General features: G+C 45.1%; 2 protein-coding genes across 2 annotated transcripts in view; both read left to right on the forward strand.

The window, feature by feature from the left end:
• The first annotated feature begins 2,361 nt into the window (after nucleotides 1-2,361).
• On the forward strand, nucleotides 2,362-9,349 carry LOC134460284 (uncharacterized). Its single transcript, XM_063212735.1, has 4 exons — nucleotides 2,362-2,510; nucleotides 3,182-3,403; nucleotides 4,305-4,461; nucleotides 9,122-9,349. Exons 1-4 carry the CDS (start codon nucleotides 2,362-2,364, stop codon nucleotides 9,347-9,349), a joined length of 756 nt encoding a protein of 251 aa, XP_063068805.1.
• A 4,453-nt stretch (nucleotides 9,350-13,802) lies between these two features.
• Nucleotides 13,803-16,945, forward strand: part of LOC134460285 (trichohyalin-like) — an 8,871-nt gene continuing 5,728 nt past the window's right edge. The window contains exons 1-2 of the mRNA XM_063212736.1: nucleotides 13,803-13,993; nucleotides 14,697-14,918. Coding sequence (XP_063068806.1) covers nucleotides 13,845-13,993; nucleotides 14,697-14,918 — 371 coding nt within the window. The 5' untranslated portion in view covers nucleotides 13,803-13,844. The remainder of the gene's footprint in view (nucleotides 13,994-14,696; nucleotides 14,919-16,945) is intronic.

Raw genomic sequence — 16,945 nt, forward strand, 5'->3', positions numbered from 1 at the left:
TTTGTTAACCTGTGTATGAAATGCGCTATACAAATAAACTTGCCTTGCCTTGCCTTAAGGGGCTACGCAGCTTCACATGACACATGTCATGTCTTGTAAAGGAATCTTAGAAGTTACATTTGCAATACAATTAAGTTATATTTCAGGGCGCGTAGGGAAGGTGGAAGGTGGAGTCTGTTGTCAAGGTGGCTGCCTTCAATATAGGCGACCTAAAGTGCAGGGGAGAATCCTGGTTTGTGCTCATAGTACGGCCCTTGCAGGACTTCTAAGGTCCTTGGGGGAATTTGAAGTGGCCCCTCGAATGAAAAAGGTTCCTCACCCCTGGCCTAGGCCTAGAATAAAGAGGGACTGCAGTGTCGGCCAAATAATATAAAACATGTGGACATTAACAGTAACAAACAATATTTAACAGTATGAATACAATTTGACATAGGCCTACTCCTATGGTAACTGTGTAAAAAGTTAGGTCTGAGCTACCAAGAAAATAAAAATGTTCAGTGTGATACAGCAGATACAACTTTGACTGGTACATTTATTTCCAACCAAAGATTCCATTGTGTTGCAAAACAAATCTGAGTCCTCATTAATTTCCACAGTATTATTACTGTTTGCTGCTTTTTAATCTCACAGCATGTGAGCTCAAGGGTCATTTTTTAATAAAGGTGCAGTTATGGTACACTATCATTATGATCTTCTCTCTGGACAGGTGGACACAAAAGCAACAGTCCTTAACATAAACATGAATTAATGCAATCAAATATAAATTGCAAGTGGCCTAAATCTCTGTTCACCACACCCTGTAAACCATGGGTGGGGAACTTATGTTGAGGCTGTCTTATCCAGCCCCTGATAGCCTATCATTTCAATGTTATGCCATTTCACATGAAATATCATGTTTTGTAAAGAAATCTTAGAAATCTTGGAAATTACATTCAATACAATGAATTTACATTTTCAGGCGACCTAAGTGGAGGTGGTCTGTTGTAAAGGCTACCTTCAATAGCCTATACCAGTGTTTCCCAACCAGGGGTACGTGTACCACTAGGGGTACGTGAGCACACCTTAGGGGGTACGTGGAAAAATGTAATAATGACAATTGAATGGGGGAAAGACATAGATAGCATTGGTTAGGGGGTACTCATGGTACAACAAAATGGCTTAGGGGGTACGTGAGACAAAAAAGGTTGGGAAACACTGGCCTATACTATAGGTCTATTACAGGCTGATGGCAAAAAAGAACATTTGATCCACCTTTTTTTATTATTCTTTTGATCTCTTTGATTTTTATCACTTTTTAATGTATTTTGTCTTCCTATTTTTCTATTTAATTCTATTTATTGACTCAGAGGGCCTGCACAAGAGTTCCTATGTGCTTGGACTACTAGTTTATGCACAAATGGCAAATAAAGTACTTTGAACTTTGAACTATGAAATAGGGGTGGGCGATATGACGATATTATATCGTGAATCGCGATATTGAGTAAAATATCGTCTCGAATCTGCCAAAGTGGAGAAATCGTATAGATCGTCTTGCAGTGAGGATGTTTATTATCAGTATCAGAGTGATGTTTTCTCACTTGTGTTGTTGTCTTAACTTTATTCTTTACATTATTGTATTCCAATTGTACACTTTATGAGAGTATCATCAGTGTGTTAACATTTTATTGACTGCAAATTACAAATTGCAAGTATATGAAAGTTGTTTTTTGTTGTTTTTATTTTTTGGATGGAAGATCGTGATAAAAAATCGAAATCGTGATTTCATGTTAAAATATCGTGATACAACATTTTTGCCATATCGCCCACCCCTACAAGGCAGGGGGAATGGTTGTGTTCAAAAGCCCTTGGAGGACTTGACTTGCTGTAGCGGTTCGCCCCTCATAAGACGTGACACATGTTGACCACCAAAGGACGGCAAACGCACGGCTGTTTTGCATGCGATGACCCATGATTTGGCCTAATCTACGACAATGGCTGAAATCAAATGTAGGCCTAGCCTGTTGGTTTAGGACACAAGGCACAAGTAGTCCCTAACATTTAAATCATTGTGGTTCTGTTGAAATAGGCCTGCTTGCGTTGGGACAAGGTGGAGATGTTTGATCTGTAGGCCTATCTTTATGTCTATTGATTGGGTTGTTTATTTCAACAACAAAAAAACATGTGTTCTACGCGGTGAAGGGTGTTTTTAAATTCTAGAATAGGTGAAACGTAGCAGCAGAGAGACGAACGGTCCGTAGCAGGCTACAATAATTACAGCCATGAAGCCTATTGTGACGTGACATTCGGTTATCGAGTGTTACTATAAAACGGCGCACAATCAGCATTTCAGTATCATTTTGAAGCGATCACACGAACGCGAATATGGACCGATTTCCCCCTGCCCTTCTGGAGGAGTTAAGACCAGCAGTGCAGCGCGACATCCGGTTGATATTAGAAGCAGTGGAAGAGGAATATATTCGGCAGAATGCGGCCTGGAAGAACACCGTGCGGCACGGTGATGAACAAAACCGGTGAGTGTGCGTGCGTGCGTGCGCACGTAGGCCTCTAGGCTATAGGCCTAGTAACCTACAGTAAAGAGTAGGCTACAGTAGTGGTTCTTAACCTTTTTTTCTTAATGCACCCCCTTACCTGTGCCAAAGAGAAGCCGTGCACCCCCAACCCAAACGTCTACACTTGTCTACAGGTACTAAAAATGATTTTAAGTGATTAATTGCAATGGTTCTTGCACTAAACAATATCATAATGCCTTTACATGGGGACCAAAACATGCATTAGTTTGGTTTTGATTTGGATTAATTATAATGTTCACAAGCTGAGTTTTGGTCATAACCTCAACGCAAACTCAATTTCGTGCACCCCCTGAAATCTCTGGCGCACCCCCAGGGGGTGCCCGCACCCCAGGTTAAGAACCACTGGGCTACAGTAGTAGGCCTATGTATGTAGCCTATGTATGCATGTATGTAGGCCTATGTATGTCTATCTATCTATCTATCTATCTATCTATCTATCTATCTATCTATCTATCTATCTATCTCAAGTGTCCTGACTACCTACATTGATGCTGCCGAGGCTGAAAGGCAGAGGTCCTATTTTGATCTATCTATCTATCTATCTATCTATCTATCTATCTATCTATCTATCTATCTATCTATCTATCTATCTATCTATCTATCTATGTCAGCCGTCTGACTGCGGCCCTTGAAGCCGCGGAGGCTGCCCGTCTGCAGGAGCGTGAGAGGCTCCAGGCCTCCATCCGCCAGTTGAACCAGCAGCTGCAGGAGGTCAAGCGCCAGGCCTCCCTGATCCGCGCCGACCAGGCCTCGCAGACCGCCACGGGCCAGGCCATGATCTCCACCATGGGCCGCCACCTCCAGGAGCTCCAGGACCAGCTGGAGAAGGAGAAGTTAGTAGAGTAGAGCAATACTATATTGAGTCCTGGGGGGAAATTAAGATGTCAAGTAGCTTGTATACTACAAAATACACATAATGAAGCGCCATACACACACTGAGGGGTTGTTAATATAAAGTTAACATTTGATGGGTCCCGGATATACTTTACACCAGGGGTATTCAGTTAAATGTCAACGAGGGCCAGTTTTTCAAATTCCTCCCAGTAAAGGGGCCGAACTATATGAATGTACCGCATTATAGTGGCCGACTGTCAATTTAAAAAATATGGGAGACTTCATTGAAGTGGGGGATCTGGGGGTCCTCCCCCAGAGAGTTTTGCATTTCTTAGATGTAATTTCCGACATTTTAACGTCCCATGTCCCGTTTCAGCTCTTTACAGAACACATACTTTTATCTCTAAATTCCGAAAAACGATTCTGTATTTCAAGGGGCTTGTGGGGGGCCAGAACCTTGCTGTCCAAGGGCCGCATCTGGCCCCAGGGCCGCCATTTGAATAGCCCTACTCTACACTAAAATAATGGGCCTCAATGTCAAAAAGGTTAAGAATCCCTGCCTGATACTCAACACACATGTAAAGCAAATAATGCAGTTGGAAGATACACAACAGACACTAAGACAGGTCAAAGTTAGCCTGGTATGACCCACCATTATACTTCTTTTCATTCAAACTAAATACATATAAAGTAATACATATACATATCATATACATATAAATACCTAATACATATAACAAACAGACAAACAGACAGACAGATAAACCAACGTGACCAAAAACATAACCTCCTTGTAATAATAATAAATAAAAATCAAAACCACTCTGTAAACTTATCTGGGAGCGGAGGTAGACAAAAAGATTAAACTGACCTACTAACTGACTAAGTCTGTAATGTTAGGCGCCAGGCTCTGGAGAGTCAGAACGAGATGGTGATGGAGATAGAGAAGATGAGAGAGCAGATAAAGAGGGAGAGAGAGCGGCGCGTTGATCTGTTGTTCATCCAGCGGCGGAGAGTCATGGATGAGCTGCAGCAACAGGCAGCCAGGTGGATGCAGGTAAATAGGCTACTATAGCGCTGTGGACCAACCACGGACCCCTACCGAAATGGAGGGTGCCACTAAGGAAGGCCAGGGGCAGCTGTGGCTTAGAATTGCAGTCGTGGCTTAGAATTGTGAATTGCACCCTGGTTCTAATGATAATAGACAATAATTACAATAATGGTATTTGTACAGCCCGACATATACAAGATGCAGCCTCAAGTGCCTCACCATAGAGCAGTGTTTCCCAACCAGGGGTACGTGTACCACCAGGGGTACACGAGCACATTACAGGGGGTACTTGGGAAAATGAAAAAATGTATGGAGCATAGTCACATTGGGATATAGAGCATGACTGAGGGGGTACTCATGGTATGAAATAAAGGCTTAGGGGGTACGCAAGACAAAAAAGGTTGGGAAACAGTGCCAGAGAGGAATAGGATCATGTGGTGTATGTGTGTGTGTATGTGTGTGTGTGCGTGTGTGCGTGCGTGCGTGTGTGTGTGTGTGTTTCTGCTCCTCAGACATCCATGGCATCTGGAGAGGGGGGCAATGCTCCCGTTGTCTTCCTGACATGGGGCCTTCGAGAGGAGAGGAGGAGGACACAGGAGCGCATACCCCTCTATCATGATGACCTCCAGGTAAAACTAACTGCACACACAGCTGCCCTCACTAAACATCAAATACACCTAGAGTAGCCCCACAACGCACGCCATTCCACCAGTGGAACTCTGTAATAGTCTCTGAAAGGACTTAGCTACCATAGAACTACACTGCTGTCATTACACAGGGCCTTTAGTGACATATTACGACTTGGACATTGCCATTCTGTAACAGCAAATTTATAACAGAAGCCACGTCTAAACATTGAATATAATATGAATACATAATTATACAATTAATATCTGACAACATACCAGCTGTCGATGACCATGGGTATGTAGCTATGTGCATACACACAGTTGCCCTTGTAAAACATCAAATAAAGGGAGTTTTTGCTCACCCCTGTTGCCAGCAGGGGCCACAATTACTTAGTTCTCAGACTAAAAAATGATGGCATAAAATCACAATAGTCAAAGTGAATTTTATACCATTCTGTGCTATTTTATTATGATTTGTTTTCCAAACTGGCATGTTTTGCCAATTCTGAGCCAGCCACTCCCCATACCTTGACCTTAAACTTTCCTTATTTTCCTTTAAGAGAGAAGAGCTGGAGTCTCACATGAGGGAGCAACTCACGAAGGAGGAACAGTTTGATGCACAATGGGAAATAAAAAGGCAGCGCTTGGAGGCAAGCAGGCAGAAAAACCAAGAGAAACTCAAAGCTGCAGCCAGGAGGAAGCAGGAGAAAGTAGTACGAAAGACGGAGAAAGAGGTGGAGAAGAGGAGGAAGGCTGCAATGAAGGAGGAGAAGAAGAGAGTGGAGAAGGAGAAGAAGGAGGAGAAGAGCAGAGTGGAAAAGGAGAAGAAGGAGGCGGAGAAGGCAGCAAAGGAGGAGAAGAGGAGAGTGGACAAGGAGAGGAAGGAGGCAGAAAAGACAGCAAAGGAGGAGAAGAGGAGAGAGGAGAAAGAGAGGAAGGAGGCGGAGAGGCAGGAGAGGAGAGAGAGGAGTGCGTGCTGCTGCAGCCTCTTCTCCTGTTTTAGGAGGTCAGACTAAACCCCGAAACCCCTAAACCCCTTTGTGTGTCCCCTGTGTGTGTGTCTGTCCGTGTGTGTGTCTGTCCTCTGTCTTCCCTTCCACCCAGGGCTGGCCTGGAGGAGAAATAGGGCTCGGGCACTTTTGGTTTAAAGGGGCCCCTCATGGGGGAGAAATAGTGCCCGGGCACTTTTGGTTTAAAGGGGCCCCTCATAGGGGAGAAATAGGGCCCGGGCACCTTTGGTTTAAAGGGGCCCCTCATCTAGGAGATATAAGACCCGGGCACTTTTGGTTTAAAGGGGCCCCTCATGGGGGAGAAATAGGGCTTGGGCACTTTTGGTTTAAAGGGGCTCCTCATGGGGGAGAAATAGTGCCCGGACACTTTTGATTTAATGGGGCCCCTGGGGGTGAAGGGGCCCCTCATGGGGGAGGAATAGGGCCTGGGCACTTTTGGTTTAATGGGGCCCCTCATGGGGAAAAATAGGGCTTGGGCACTTTTGGTTTAAAGGGGCCCCTCATGGGGGAGAAAATAGTGCCCGGGCAATTTTGATTTAAAGGGGCCCCTGGGGGAGAAGGGGCCCCTCATGGGGGAGGAATAGGTCCCGGGCACTTTTGTTTTAAAGGGGCCCCTCATGGGGAAGAAATAGTGCCCGGGCACCTTTGGTTTAAAGTGGCCCCTCATGGAGGAGATATAAGGCCCGGGCACTTTTGATTTAATGGGGCCCCTGGGGGAGAAGGGGCCCCTCATGGGGGAAGAATAGGGCCCGGGCACTTTTGGTTTAATGGGTCTCCTCATGGGGAAGAAATAGGGCTTGGGCACTTTTGGTTTAAAGGGGCCCAATGGGCACTTTTGGTTTAAAGGGGCCCCTCATGGGGGAGAAATAGTGCCCGGGCACTTTTGATTTAAAGGGGCCCCTGGGGGAGAAGGGGCCCCTCATGGGGTAGGAATAGGGCCTGGGCACTTTTGATTTAATGGGGCCCCCGGGGGAGAAGGGGCCCCTCAGGGGGGAGGAATAGAGCCCGGGCACTTTTGGTTTAATGGGGCCCCTCATGGGGAAAAAATAGAGCTTGGGCACTTTTGGTTTAAAGGGGCCCCTCATGGGGAAGAAATAGTGCCCGGGCACTTTTGGTTTAAAGGGGCCCCTCATAAAGGAGATATAAGGCCCTGGCACTTTTGATTTAATGGGGCCCCTGGGGGAGAAGGGGCCCCTCATGGGGGAGGAATAGGGCCCGGGCACTTTTGGTTTAATGGGGCTCCTCATGGGGAAAAAATAGGGCTTGGGCACTTTTGGTTTAAAGGGGCCCAATGGGCACTTTTGGTTTAAAGGAGCCCCTCATGGGGGAGAAATAGTGCCCGGGCACTTTTGATTTAAAGGGGCCCCTGGGGGAGAAGGGGCCCCTCATGGGGGAGGAATAGTGCCTGGGCACTTTTGATTTCATGGGGCCCCTGAGGGAGAAGGGGCCCCTCATGGGGGAGGAATAGAGCCCGGGCACTTTTGGTTTAATGGGGCCCCTCATGGGGAAAAAATAGAGCTTGGGCACTTTTGGTTTAAAGGGGCCCCTCATGGGGGAGAAATAGTGCCCGGGCACTTTTGATTTAAAGGGGCTCCTCATGGGGGAGAAATAGGGCCCGGGCACTTTTGATTTAATGGGGCCCCCGGGGGAGAAGGGGCCCCTCAGGGGGGAGGAATAGAGCCCGGGCACTTTTGGTTTAATGGGGCCCCTCATGGGGAAAAAATAGGGCTTGGGCACTTTTGGTTTAAAGGGGCCCAATGGGCACTTTTGATTTAAAGGGGCCCCTCATGGGGGAGAAATAGGGCCCGGGCACTTTTGGTTTGAAGGGGCCCCTGGCGGAGAAATAGGGCCCGGGCACTTTTGGTTGAAAAGGGCCCCTCATGGGGGAGAAATAGGGCCCAGGCACTTTTGGTTTAAAGGGGACCCTCATGGGGGAGAAATAGGGCCCAGGCACTTTTGGTTTAAAGGGGCCCCTCATGGGGGAGAAATAGGGCCCGGGCACTTTTGGCTTCAAGGGGCCCCTCACAATTAGCGGTGCAGAACTGACTCACCGGTGGGAACCCCACCCTCGGGGGCCCCTATTTTCAGAAATAATCCAGCCAATAGTCCAGCCCTGCTTCCTCCCAAACTGCATGTAGAAATAGGGCCCGGGCACTTTTGACTTAGAGGGGCCCCTCATGGGGGAGAAATAGGGCCCGGGCACTTTTGGATTAAAGGGGCCCCTCATGAGGGAGGAATGGGGCCCAGGCACTTTTGGTTTAAAGGGGCCCCTCATGGGGGAGAAATAGGGCCCGGGCACTTTTGGCTTCAAGGGGCCCCTCACAATTAGCGGTGCAGAACTGACTCACCGGTGGGAACCCCACCCTCGGGGGCCCCTATTTTCAGAAATAATGCCCGCTATGCCAGATAGCCAGTCCAGCCCTGCTTCCTGCCAAACTGCATGTATTTGTGCCCCCCCCATAACCCTTGCTGAATGTGTTTGTCTGTCTGTCAAAGAATCCCCCCCACTCTTCAAACCCCCATTGTTTGTGCAAACCCCCCCCCCCCCCCCAAAAAAAAAGAAAAACCCCTCTTCTCCCTTCTCCGTAACTCTCGCTGTATGTGTTTAAGCCCCCCCCCCCCCCCCCCAAAAAAAAAAAAGCCTGTCGCACCTCATCCGGTGCCCTTCAGGTCAGAAGGCCATCAGCTGGTGCCACCTGTACCTGATGTTCCATCCCCTAGCCAGTACATCCCCAGGTGGGGGCCCAAGTGGCTTGTCAGGAACGTCTCCCTATCACTCCCTGCATCTCACCCTACTGGGATCCGACCACCATTGTCTTGCTCTCCTCCCTTGAGGCCTTGACCAGAACCTGACTGGTCCCCACCCCCCACCCCAACTCCAGCCCAGCCCTCCTGCACTCTCCCCATGACCTCTCTTTGTTGCAACCATCCAACCGCCTGGTCCACTTCTGCCAGGGCCTTCCACGTCTGCCATGTTCGGACAGCTACTGCTGCTACCCTTATGGTGCGATCCCTGGACTCCTTCAGCTCAAACACCAGCCGGGCCTTCTCTTGTCTGTATGCGAGGCCCAGAGACTTCAGAAGAAGCTGAAGCGGATTCCTTCCGAAGAGTCCTGTGTTGGAGAAGCAGCAGGGAAGGCCAAGCCCCTTCCTGATATAGGAATTGGCAATGCCATCCAACCTGCTGACTGTAGTGGTGGGATTTCGCACACCTTAAAGGGCCACATCACTTGTTGGAATAGCGTGAACTGGTAGCACCATAGCTTGAGTTTTCCAGGGAGTTGTAAGCTGTCGATCCTTGCCAGGCCGTGTGCAAGCTGTTCCTGCACCAGCTTCTCCAATCAGGGCACGTGCCTGGGTATTGGTATGCTGTGCCCCGCTATGAGTTTCACAACAAAAAAAACCCCCTGCTACCTTGGAATTTAGCTCAAGTTTATCTTACGGAGTAGTCTACTACGGAATGCGCACAAAATAGAGCACATGCACTACTTACAATAACATAATTAATTTACAAGCATTTTAAAATGAATAACAATTTTTGCTCGGGCGCTCGCATTATCTCTGGCTGCCCTACTGTGCCTCTGTGCAGCATTAGGTCAGCTGGCGCCCCTGCTAGTCGCTTCAGGAGTCTTGCTCTACATGGGGTTGTCTATAACATGCTCGTCACATCGTCCATGTAATTAACTTCTCAGAGCTGGAAGGCTTTCTCCCGGATGGTAGTTTCATGCCCCCCACAACCTGTCTTGCTCCACGGAGAATGATCTCAAAGGCAGTGGCAAAGGGAATTTGAGATATCACGCAGTCTATCCCAATTCCAACCTCCAGTTGTTGCCATCCAGTTGTGAAGCCTGCTAGGACAAAGCACATGCAGAAATTGTTGAAGTACAAAAAAAATAATAATAAAAAACAATACAATATATCCAGCTAAGTCTACTTATGTTGCATTCTTTTCACGACTGAACATCTTTGTGTAATGCTAGAGAAACAGATTTAGGACGTATGTAGACAATTAAAATAAATACATATGAGCAGAACTAGTCTATTGGGTCATTTCACGTGAACTCAGACACTTTGGGACCCGACCGACACCGATTTCAATCATACTTGCTGTGCCTGTTTAGTAGCAAGGTAGCACCCCAGAACTGCATTTGTGTGAATCTGACACCAATATTAAGGGAGAAACAGACTAGGAAAGGTTTACATATGAGGGTAGGACACTACATTCAGCATTGATTATATCAGTCAGTGTAAGTCACAAAAAGATGTCTGTGGTGTTATTTGAAAGCTCTTTTCTGGCTCTAAATATTACACAACAGCATGGAATACAACAACCCTCAGAATATGAGTTATGATCAATTGGAAATTAAAAATTGAATATCAAAAAAACGTATATTTTGAAATGGCCTGTTCCTTGTCTAAACGTAGTCTGCAATGTCATGAACAACACCTGAAATGCTGCTGTTTGGTTCTTTATTCATTTCAGAGATAATGGGACTCAAAAAGATGGCATACAGATCACCTAGTAATAATATGGTAAATACCATAGTAATATCACATGACAGCATGTCTATCGAAATATGTGAAGGATGGAGATGGTCCATGAGGATGCAGGAAGTTCAGTTTCACCTCTCCAGCGCTTGGCATACATTCCTCAACACATACTAGCTACTAGTTGACATCATATACAGCTACAACATACCCTTTGATGCTTGAACACTTTAAAAAAAACATTTACTGAGCTTATTCTTTCAACCCCGCCTTCTCTGAGTGCTGAAAATGGTCTAGCTTCTACTGTGTCCATTGACAATGGGCAGAAGCTGTGACGTTTTTGAGTACCGGTACCTGGAATAGGGACCGACGAGGGTGCAGGGCCCACCGGGAAAATGCCTGTTATGCCAGATGGCCAGTCCAGTCCCATTATCTCTGAATTGAATAAAAGAACCAACCCCCCCATTTTCAGGTGTTGTTTATGACCTTACAGGCTATGTTTAGAAAAGAAACCGGCCATTTAATAATATAAGTTTGTTTGATATTCAATTTTTAATTTTTCAATGTATCATAATTCATATTCTGAAGGTTGTTGTATTCTATGCTATTGGTGTAATTTGTAGAGCCAGAAAAGAGCTTTCAAACAACACCTCAGACATCTTTTTGTGACTTACACTGACTGATATAATCAAGGCTGAATGTATAGTGTCCCACCCTCATATGTAAACCTTTCCTAGTCTCTCCCTGTTTCTCCCTTAATATTGGTGTCAGATTCACACAAATGCAGTTCTGGGGTGCTACCTTGCTAGTAAACGGGCACAGCAAGTATGACTGAAATCGGTGTCGGTCGGGTCCCAAAGTGTCTGATTTCACTTGAAATGACCCTATTTTCTTGAAAAACATACTGTAATTCACACCATCTCGGGGACTGTGAGTGTGTGTGTGTGTGTGTGTGTGTGTGTGTGTGTGTGTGTGTGTGTGTGTGTGTGATTTACTTTACAATCCAGTGCCTCATATTCCAAATGACCTGGTTTTACGTGTAGATCAACCAGGTGAATATCTGATTGAATGATCATCTTATTGAATTGGCCAGGTATAACCAGTTTGTTTGGAATTTGTGGCACTTTTTTGTGACTAATTTTCAAAACCAACCAAGCAATCAGTTCAAAGAAAGTTCTCATCAGCATGGCATGGCAGAAATGAAAAGCTTGTAGCCGCCACAGAAGAACAACTAAGAAAGGTTTGGGGACAGGTGGAGCAAGCTCGCTAGTGACACCCTGTGGACTCTGTCAGGTATGGGTGCCGATTTAATGTTTGTGCCGGTGGGTGCTCGTGGTTCCCAAACCGGGGTCCCATGTTCTTAAAACCTTGCTTTCCAATAATATAATGTTTCCATAATTGGTCATATTTATAACAAAAAGAAACATGAATCACTGCAATGAAAATCAAAATGCGAGTAGCCTACTCTGGGATGTCTACAGAAATAACAGATTTCCTTTATATCTCTGTTTGCCACACTTCCATTTGGTGTGAAGGGACACTCTTACGACGTGACACATGTTTACCACTAGATTGCGGCAAAGGCATAGCTGTTTGGCATGTGACGCCCGTGACTTGTCATATTTCAGGGCACGTAGGGAAGGTGGAAGGTGGAGTCTGTTGTAAAGGTGGCTGCCTTCAATATAGGCGGCCTAAAGTGCAGGGTTTGTGCTCATAGTACGGCCCTTGGAGGACTTCTAAGGTCCTTGGGGGAATTTGAGGTGGCCCCTCGAATGAAAAAGGTTCCTCACCCCTGGCCTAGGAATAAAGAGGGACTGCAATTTCGGCCTAGTAATATAAAACACGTGGACATTAACAGTAACAAACAATATTTAACAGTATGAATATCATTTGACATAGGCCTACTCCTATGGTAACTGTATAAAAAGTTAGGTCTCTCTGAGCTACCAAGAAAATAAAAATGTTCAGTGTGACTTTGACTTGTACATTTATTTCCAACCAAAAGAATTCCATTGTGTTGCCAAGGAAGTCTGAGTCCTCATTAATTTCCACAGTATTATTTACTGTTTGTTGCTTTTTAATCTCACATCATGTGAGCTCAAGGGTCATTTTAATAAAGGTGCAGTTCTGGTACACTATCATTATGATCTTCTCTATGGACAGGTGGACACAAAAGCAACAGTCCTTAACATAAACATGAATTAATGCAATCAAATATAAATTGCAAGTGGCCTAAATCTCTGTTCACAACACCCTGTAAACCATGGGTGGGGAACTTATGTCTAGGCTGTCTTATCCAGCCCCTGATAGCCTATCATTTCAATGTTATGCCATTTCACATGAAATATCATGTTTTGTAAAGAAATCTTAGACATCTTGGAAATTACATTCAATACAATTAATTTACATTTTCAGGCGACCTAAGTGGAGGTGGTCTGTTGTAAAGGCTACCTTCGTAGCCTATACTATAGGTCAATTAGAGGCTGATGGCAAAAAAGAACATTTGATCCACCTTTTTTTTATTATTCTTTTGACCTCTTTGATTTTTATCACTTTTTAATGTATTTTGTCTTCCTATTTTTCTATTTAATTCTATTTATTGACTCAGAGGGCCTGCACAAGAGTTCCTATGTGCTTGGACTACTAGTTTATGCACAAATGGCAAATAAAGTACTTTGAACTTGGAACTATAAAAGGGCAGGGGGAATCCTGGGTTGTGTTCATTGGAGGCATAATATGGCCCTTGGAGGACTTGACTTGATGTAGCGGTTCGCCCCTCATAAGACGTGACACATGTTGACCACCAAAGGACGGCAAACGCACGGCTGTTTTGCATGCGATGACCCATGACTTAGCCTAATCTACGATAATGGCTGAAATCAAATGTAGGCCTAGCCTGTTGGTTTAGGACACAAGGCACATGTAGGCCCTAACATCTACATCATTGTGGTTCTGTTGAAATAGGCCTGCTTGCGTTGGGACAAGGTGGAAATGTTTGATCTGTATCTTTATGTCTATTGATTGGGTTGTTATTACAACAACAGAAAACATATATGTGTTCTACGCGGTGAAGGGTGCTTTTAAATTCTAGAATATGTGAAACGTAGCAGCAGAGAGACGAACGGTCCGTAGCAGGCTACAATAATTACAGCCATGAGGCCTATTGTGACGTGACATTCGGTTACCGAGTGTTACTATAAAACGGCGTACAATCAGCATTTCGGTATCATTTTGAAGCGAGCACTATCACACGAACGCGAATATGGACCGATTTCCCCCTGCCCTTCTGGAGGAGTTAAGACCATCCGTGCAGCGCGACATCCGGTTGATATTAGAAGCAGTGGAAGAGGAATATATTCGGCAGAATGCGGCCTGGAAGAACACCGTGCGGCACGGTGATGAACAAAACCGGTGAGTGTGCGTGCGTGCGCACGTAAGCCTCTAGGCTATGCCTAGTAACCTACTAAAGAGTAGGCTACAGCAGTGGTTCTTAACCTTTTTTTCTTAATGCACCCCCTTACCTGTGCCAAAGAGAAGCCGTGCACCCCCAACCCAAACGTCTACACTTGTCTACAGGTACTAAAAATGATTTTAAGTGATTAATTGCAATGGTTCTTGCACTAAGACACTAAACAATATCATAATGCCTTTACATGGGGACCAAAACATGCATTAGTTTGGTTTTGATTTGGATTAATTATAATGTTCACAAGCTGAGTTTTGGTCATAACCTCAACGCAAACTCAATTTCGTGCACCCCCTGAAATCTCTGGCGCACCCCCAGGGGGTGCCCGCACCCCAGGTTAAGAACCACTGGGCTACAGTAGTAGGCCTATGTATGTAGCCTATGTATGCATGTATGTAGGCCTATGTATGTCTATCTATCTATCTATCTATCTATCTATCTATCTATCTATCTATCTATCTATCTATCTATCTATCTATCTATCTATCTATCTATCTATCTCAAGTGTCCTGACTACCTACATTGATGCTGCCGAGGCTGAAAGGCAGAGGTCCTATTTTGATCTATCTATCTATCTATCTATCTATCTATCTATCTATCTATCTATCTATCTATCTATCTATCTATCTATCTATCTATCTATGTCAGCCGTCTGACTGCGGCCCTTGAAGCCGCGGAGGCTGCCCGTCTTCAGGAGCGTGAGAGGCTCCAGGCCTCCATCCGCCAGTTGAACCAGCAGCTGCAGGAGGTCAAGCGCCAGGCCTCCCTGATCCGCGCCGACCAGGCCTCGCAGACCGCCACGGGCCAGGCCATGATCTCCACCATGGGCCGCCACCTCCAGGAGCTCCAGGACCAGATGGAGAAGGAGAAGTTAGTAGAGTAGAGCAATGCTATATTGAGCCCTGGGGGGAAATTAAGATGTCAAGTAGCTTGTATACTACAAACAGTGTTTCCCACAGAAATTTTGGAAACTATGGGGGCAGCCGGGGTTTATTTTGTCCGGGGGGGGGACACGGGCCTTTTTTTGGGGGGGGGGTTGTATTCTTGCAGCGTAAATGCAAAACGACAAAACAATGACTACAGTATGACATTGGCGCATTTAGAAACTGTAGGCCTGGGCCTATATTTCAGCCATTTATATTTTGAGAAATAAGGCTACATAAGATTTTACCCATGACTTGTATAATAGTAGTACATTGTCATTGTCAAAAAATGCAGAACAGTGAATAATTTCTGTTTACAACACAGTTTCATTCGTCCCTCATGCAGGGGTCTGGGAAACAATAATAAAACAAAATAGGAGCAGAGATAAGAATTTAAGAGCACTGTGAAATTGTTAACGCATAGACAAAAAGGGTCTTAGAGGGTAGGCTATGCCTTTTCCCCCACACATATCTGTAGGCGTACACATTCTACATGAGGGGTGCTGGTCACAGGGCCAGTTTTTTCCAAATTCCTCCCATTAAAAGGGCTGAACAACATATTACACATTTATGTCTATATTCACATTCATTACACATTAATTTCTATATGCAGCCTGATGTCTCCTCTGCTGTGTCAATGAAGGTCTGTCACCAAACTCATTACAACTGTAAAACAAAGCCTAGGGAGTGTTAGTAAACTCATCCCAACTGTCCCTTCTCTGAAGGTTTTTTATATTGCTCCCAAACCCAAGTAAAACTACAAACAACTTGACTAGGCTTTTGATCCCGGTCTTTTCAAGCACTTGTGGTTCTCTCTATAGCAGGGGTGCCCAACCTTTTTTTTAACCAAGATCTACTTTTGAAGTTGATGGTCTGCCGTGATCTACCAAGTCAAATTCAAGGATGTCAGTATGAAAATTTAAGACCACCATTTATTAATCACCATTATTATGAACCAAATGTTTTCAGTAGGCTACTATGGCCGTATCTTTTCAGTGTATGTTTAAAGTGTGTTGAATATCCTATCTTTACAAAGCAATGCAGCACTGATAGTATGCAGAGATAATTTCAGTCATACACAAGTCATAAACAACTGAAACAATTTCAAAATGATAAACATTTGGTATATAAAAGGCACATAGGCCCTATTTCTAAAATATGATGAAGCATTATCATGCCTTCAGTGGTATAGGCTACAAATTAAAAAGGGCTCAGAAATTCACCATTTGTTATGGGTAAATAGGCTACTATGAGAGAGAGAGAGAGAGAGAGAGAGAGAGAGAGAGAGAGAGAGAGAGAGAGAGAGAGAGAGAGAGAGAGAGAGAGAGAGAGAGAGAGAGAGAGAGAGAGAGAGAGAGAGAGAGAGCAATGAGAGAACTCATTGGATTGGTTAACACCCCTGTTAAGTGTGACTTCTTCTATGAAGGTTTTTTTTTTCAGCTCTCTGGGACAGTAGCACAGCACAGGCTTTCTATTGTGAGTTTGGCCAATCGTTTTGTCCACAACTGAAGCAAGAAACAGCACAAATTGAAGTGAATTCCATACATGTCAACAACTAACATTTCCCTTACACGCGGCACGCGATGTAAACGCAGTTAGCGATGATGCATGCGACTAGCGATTTGGACGAAGATCCTCGCATATCGGCGTGTCATAACGCATCGTTGCGCACATGTTCTGTTACTCACCCGATGTTACACGCGTGCACACATGAATCAACTGTAATACCCTTACGGTCACTTCCTAATGCTTTCCCCTCATTCTGTGTTACCGTGGGCCCACGGTAACACAGAATGAGGGGAAAGCATTAGGAAGTGACCGTAAGGGTATTACAGTTGCTACTTATCTAACCAATACAGAGTCTGGATGTATTTACTCCAGGAGGAAAATGCGAAGGAAATTCAAAATCGTAATTCAAATCGTTTTTAACAAAAACGGATATCGTTTAAAAAAAAAAAAAGTAAAAAAAAAATT

This window comes from Engraulis encrasicolus, chromosome 12 (assembly GCF_034702125.1).
Source record: "Engraulis encrasicolus isolate BLACKSEA-1 chromosome 12, IST_EnEncr_1.0, whole genome shotgun sequence".
Lineage (NCBI taxonomy): Eukaryota > Metazoa > Chordata > Actinopteri > Clupeiformes > Engraulidae > Engraulis > Engraulis encrasicolus.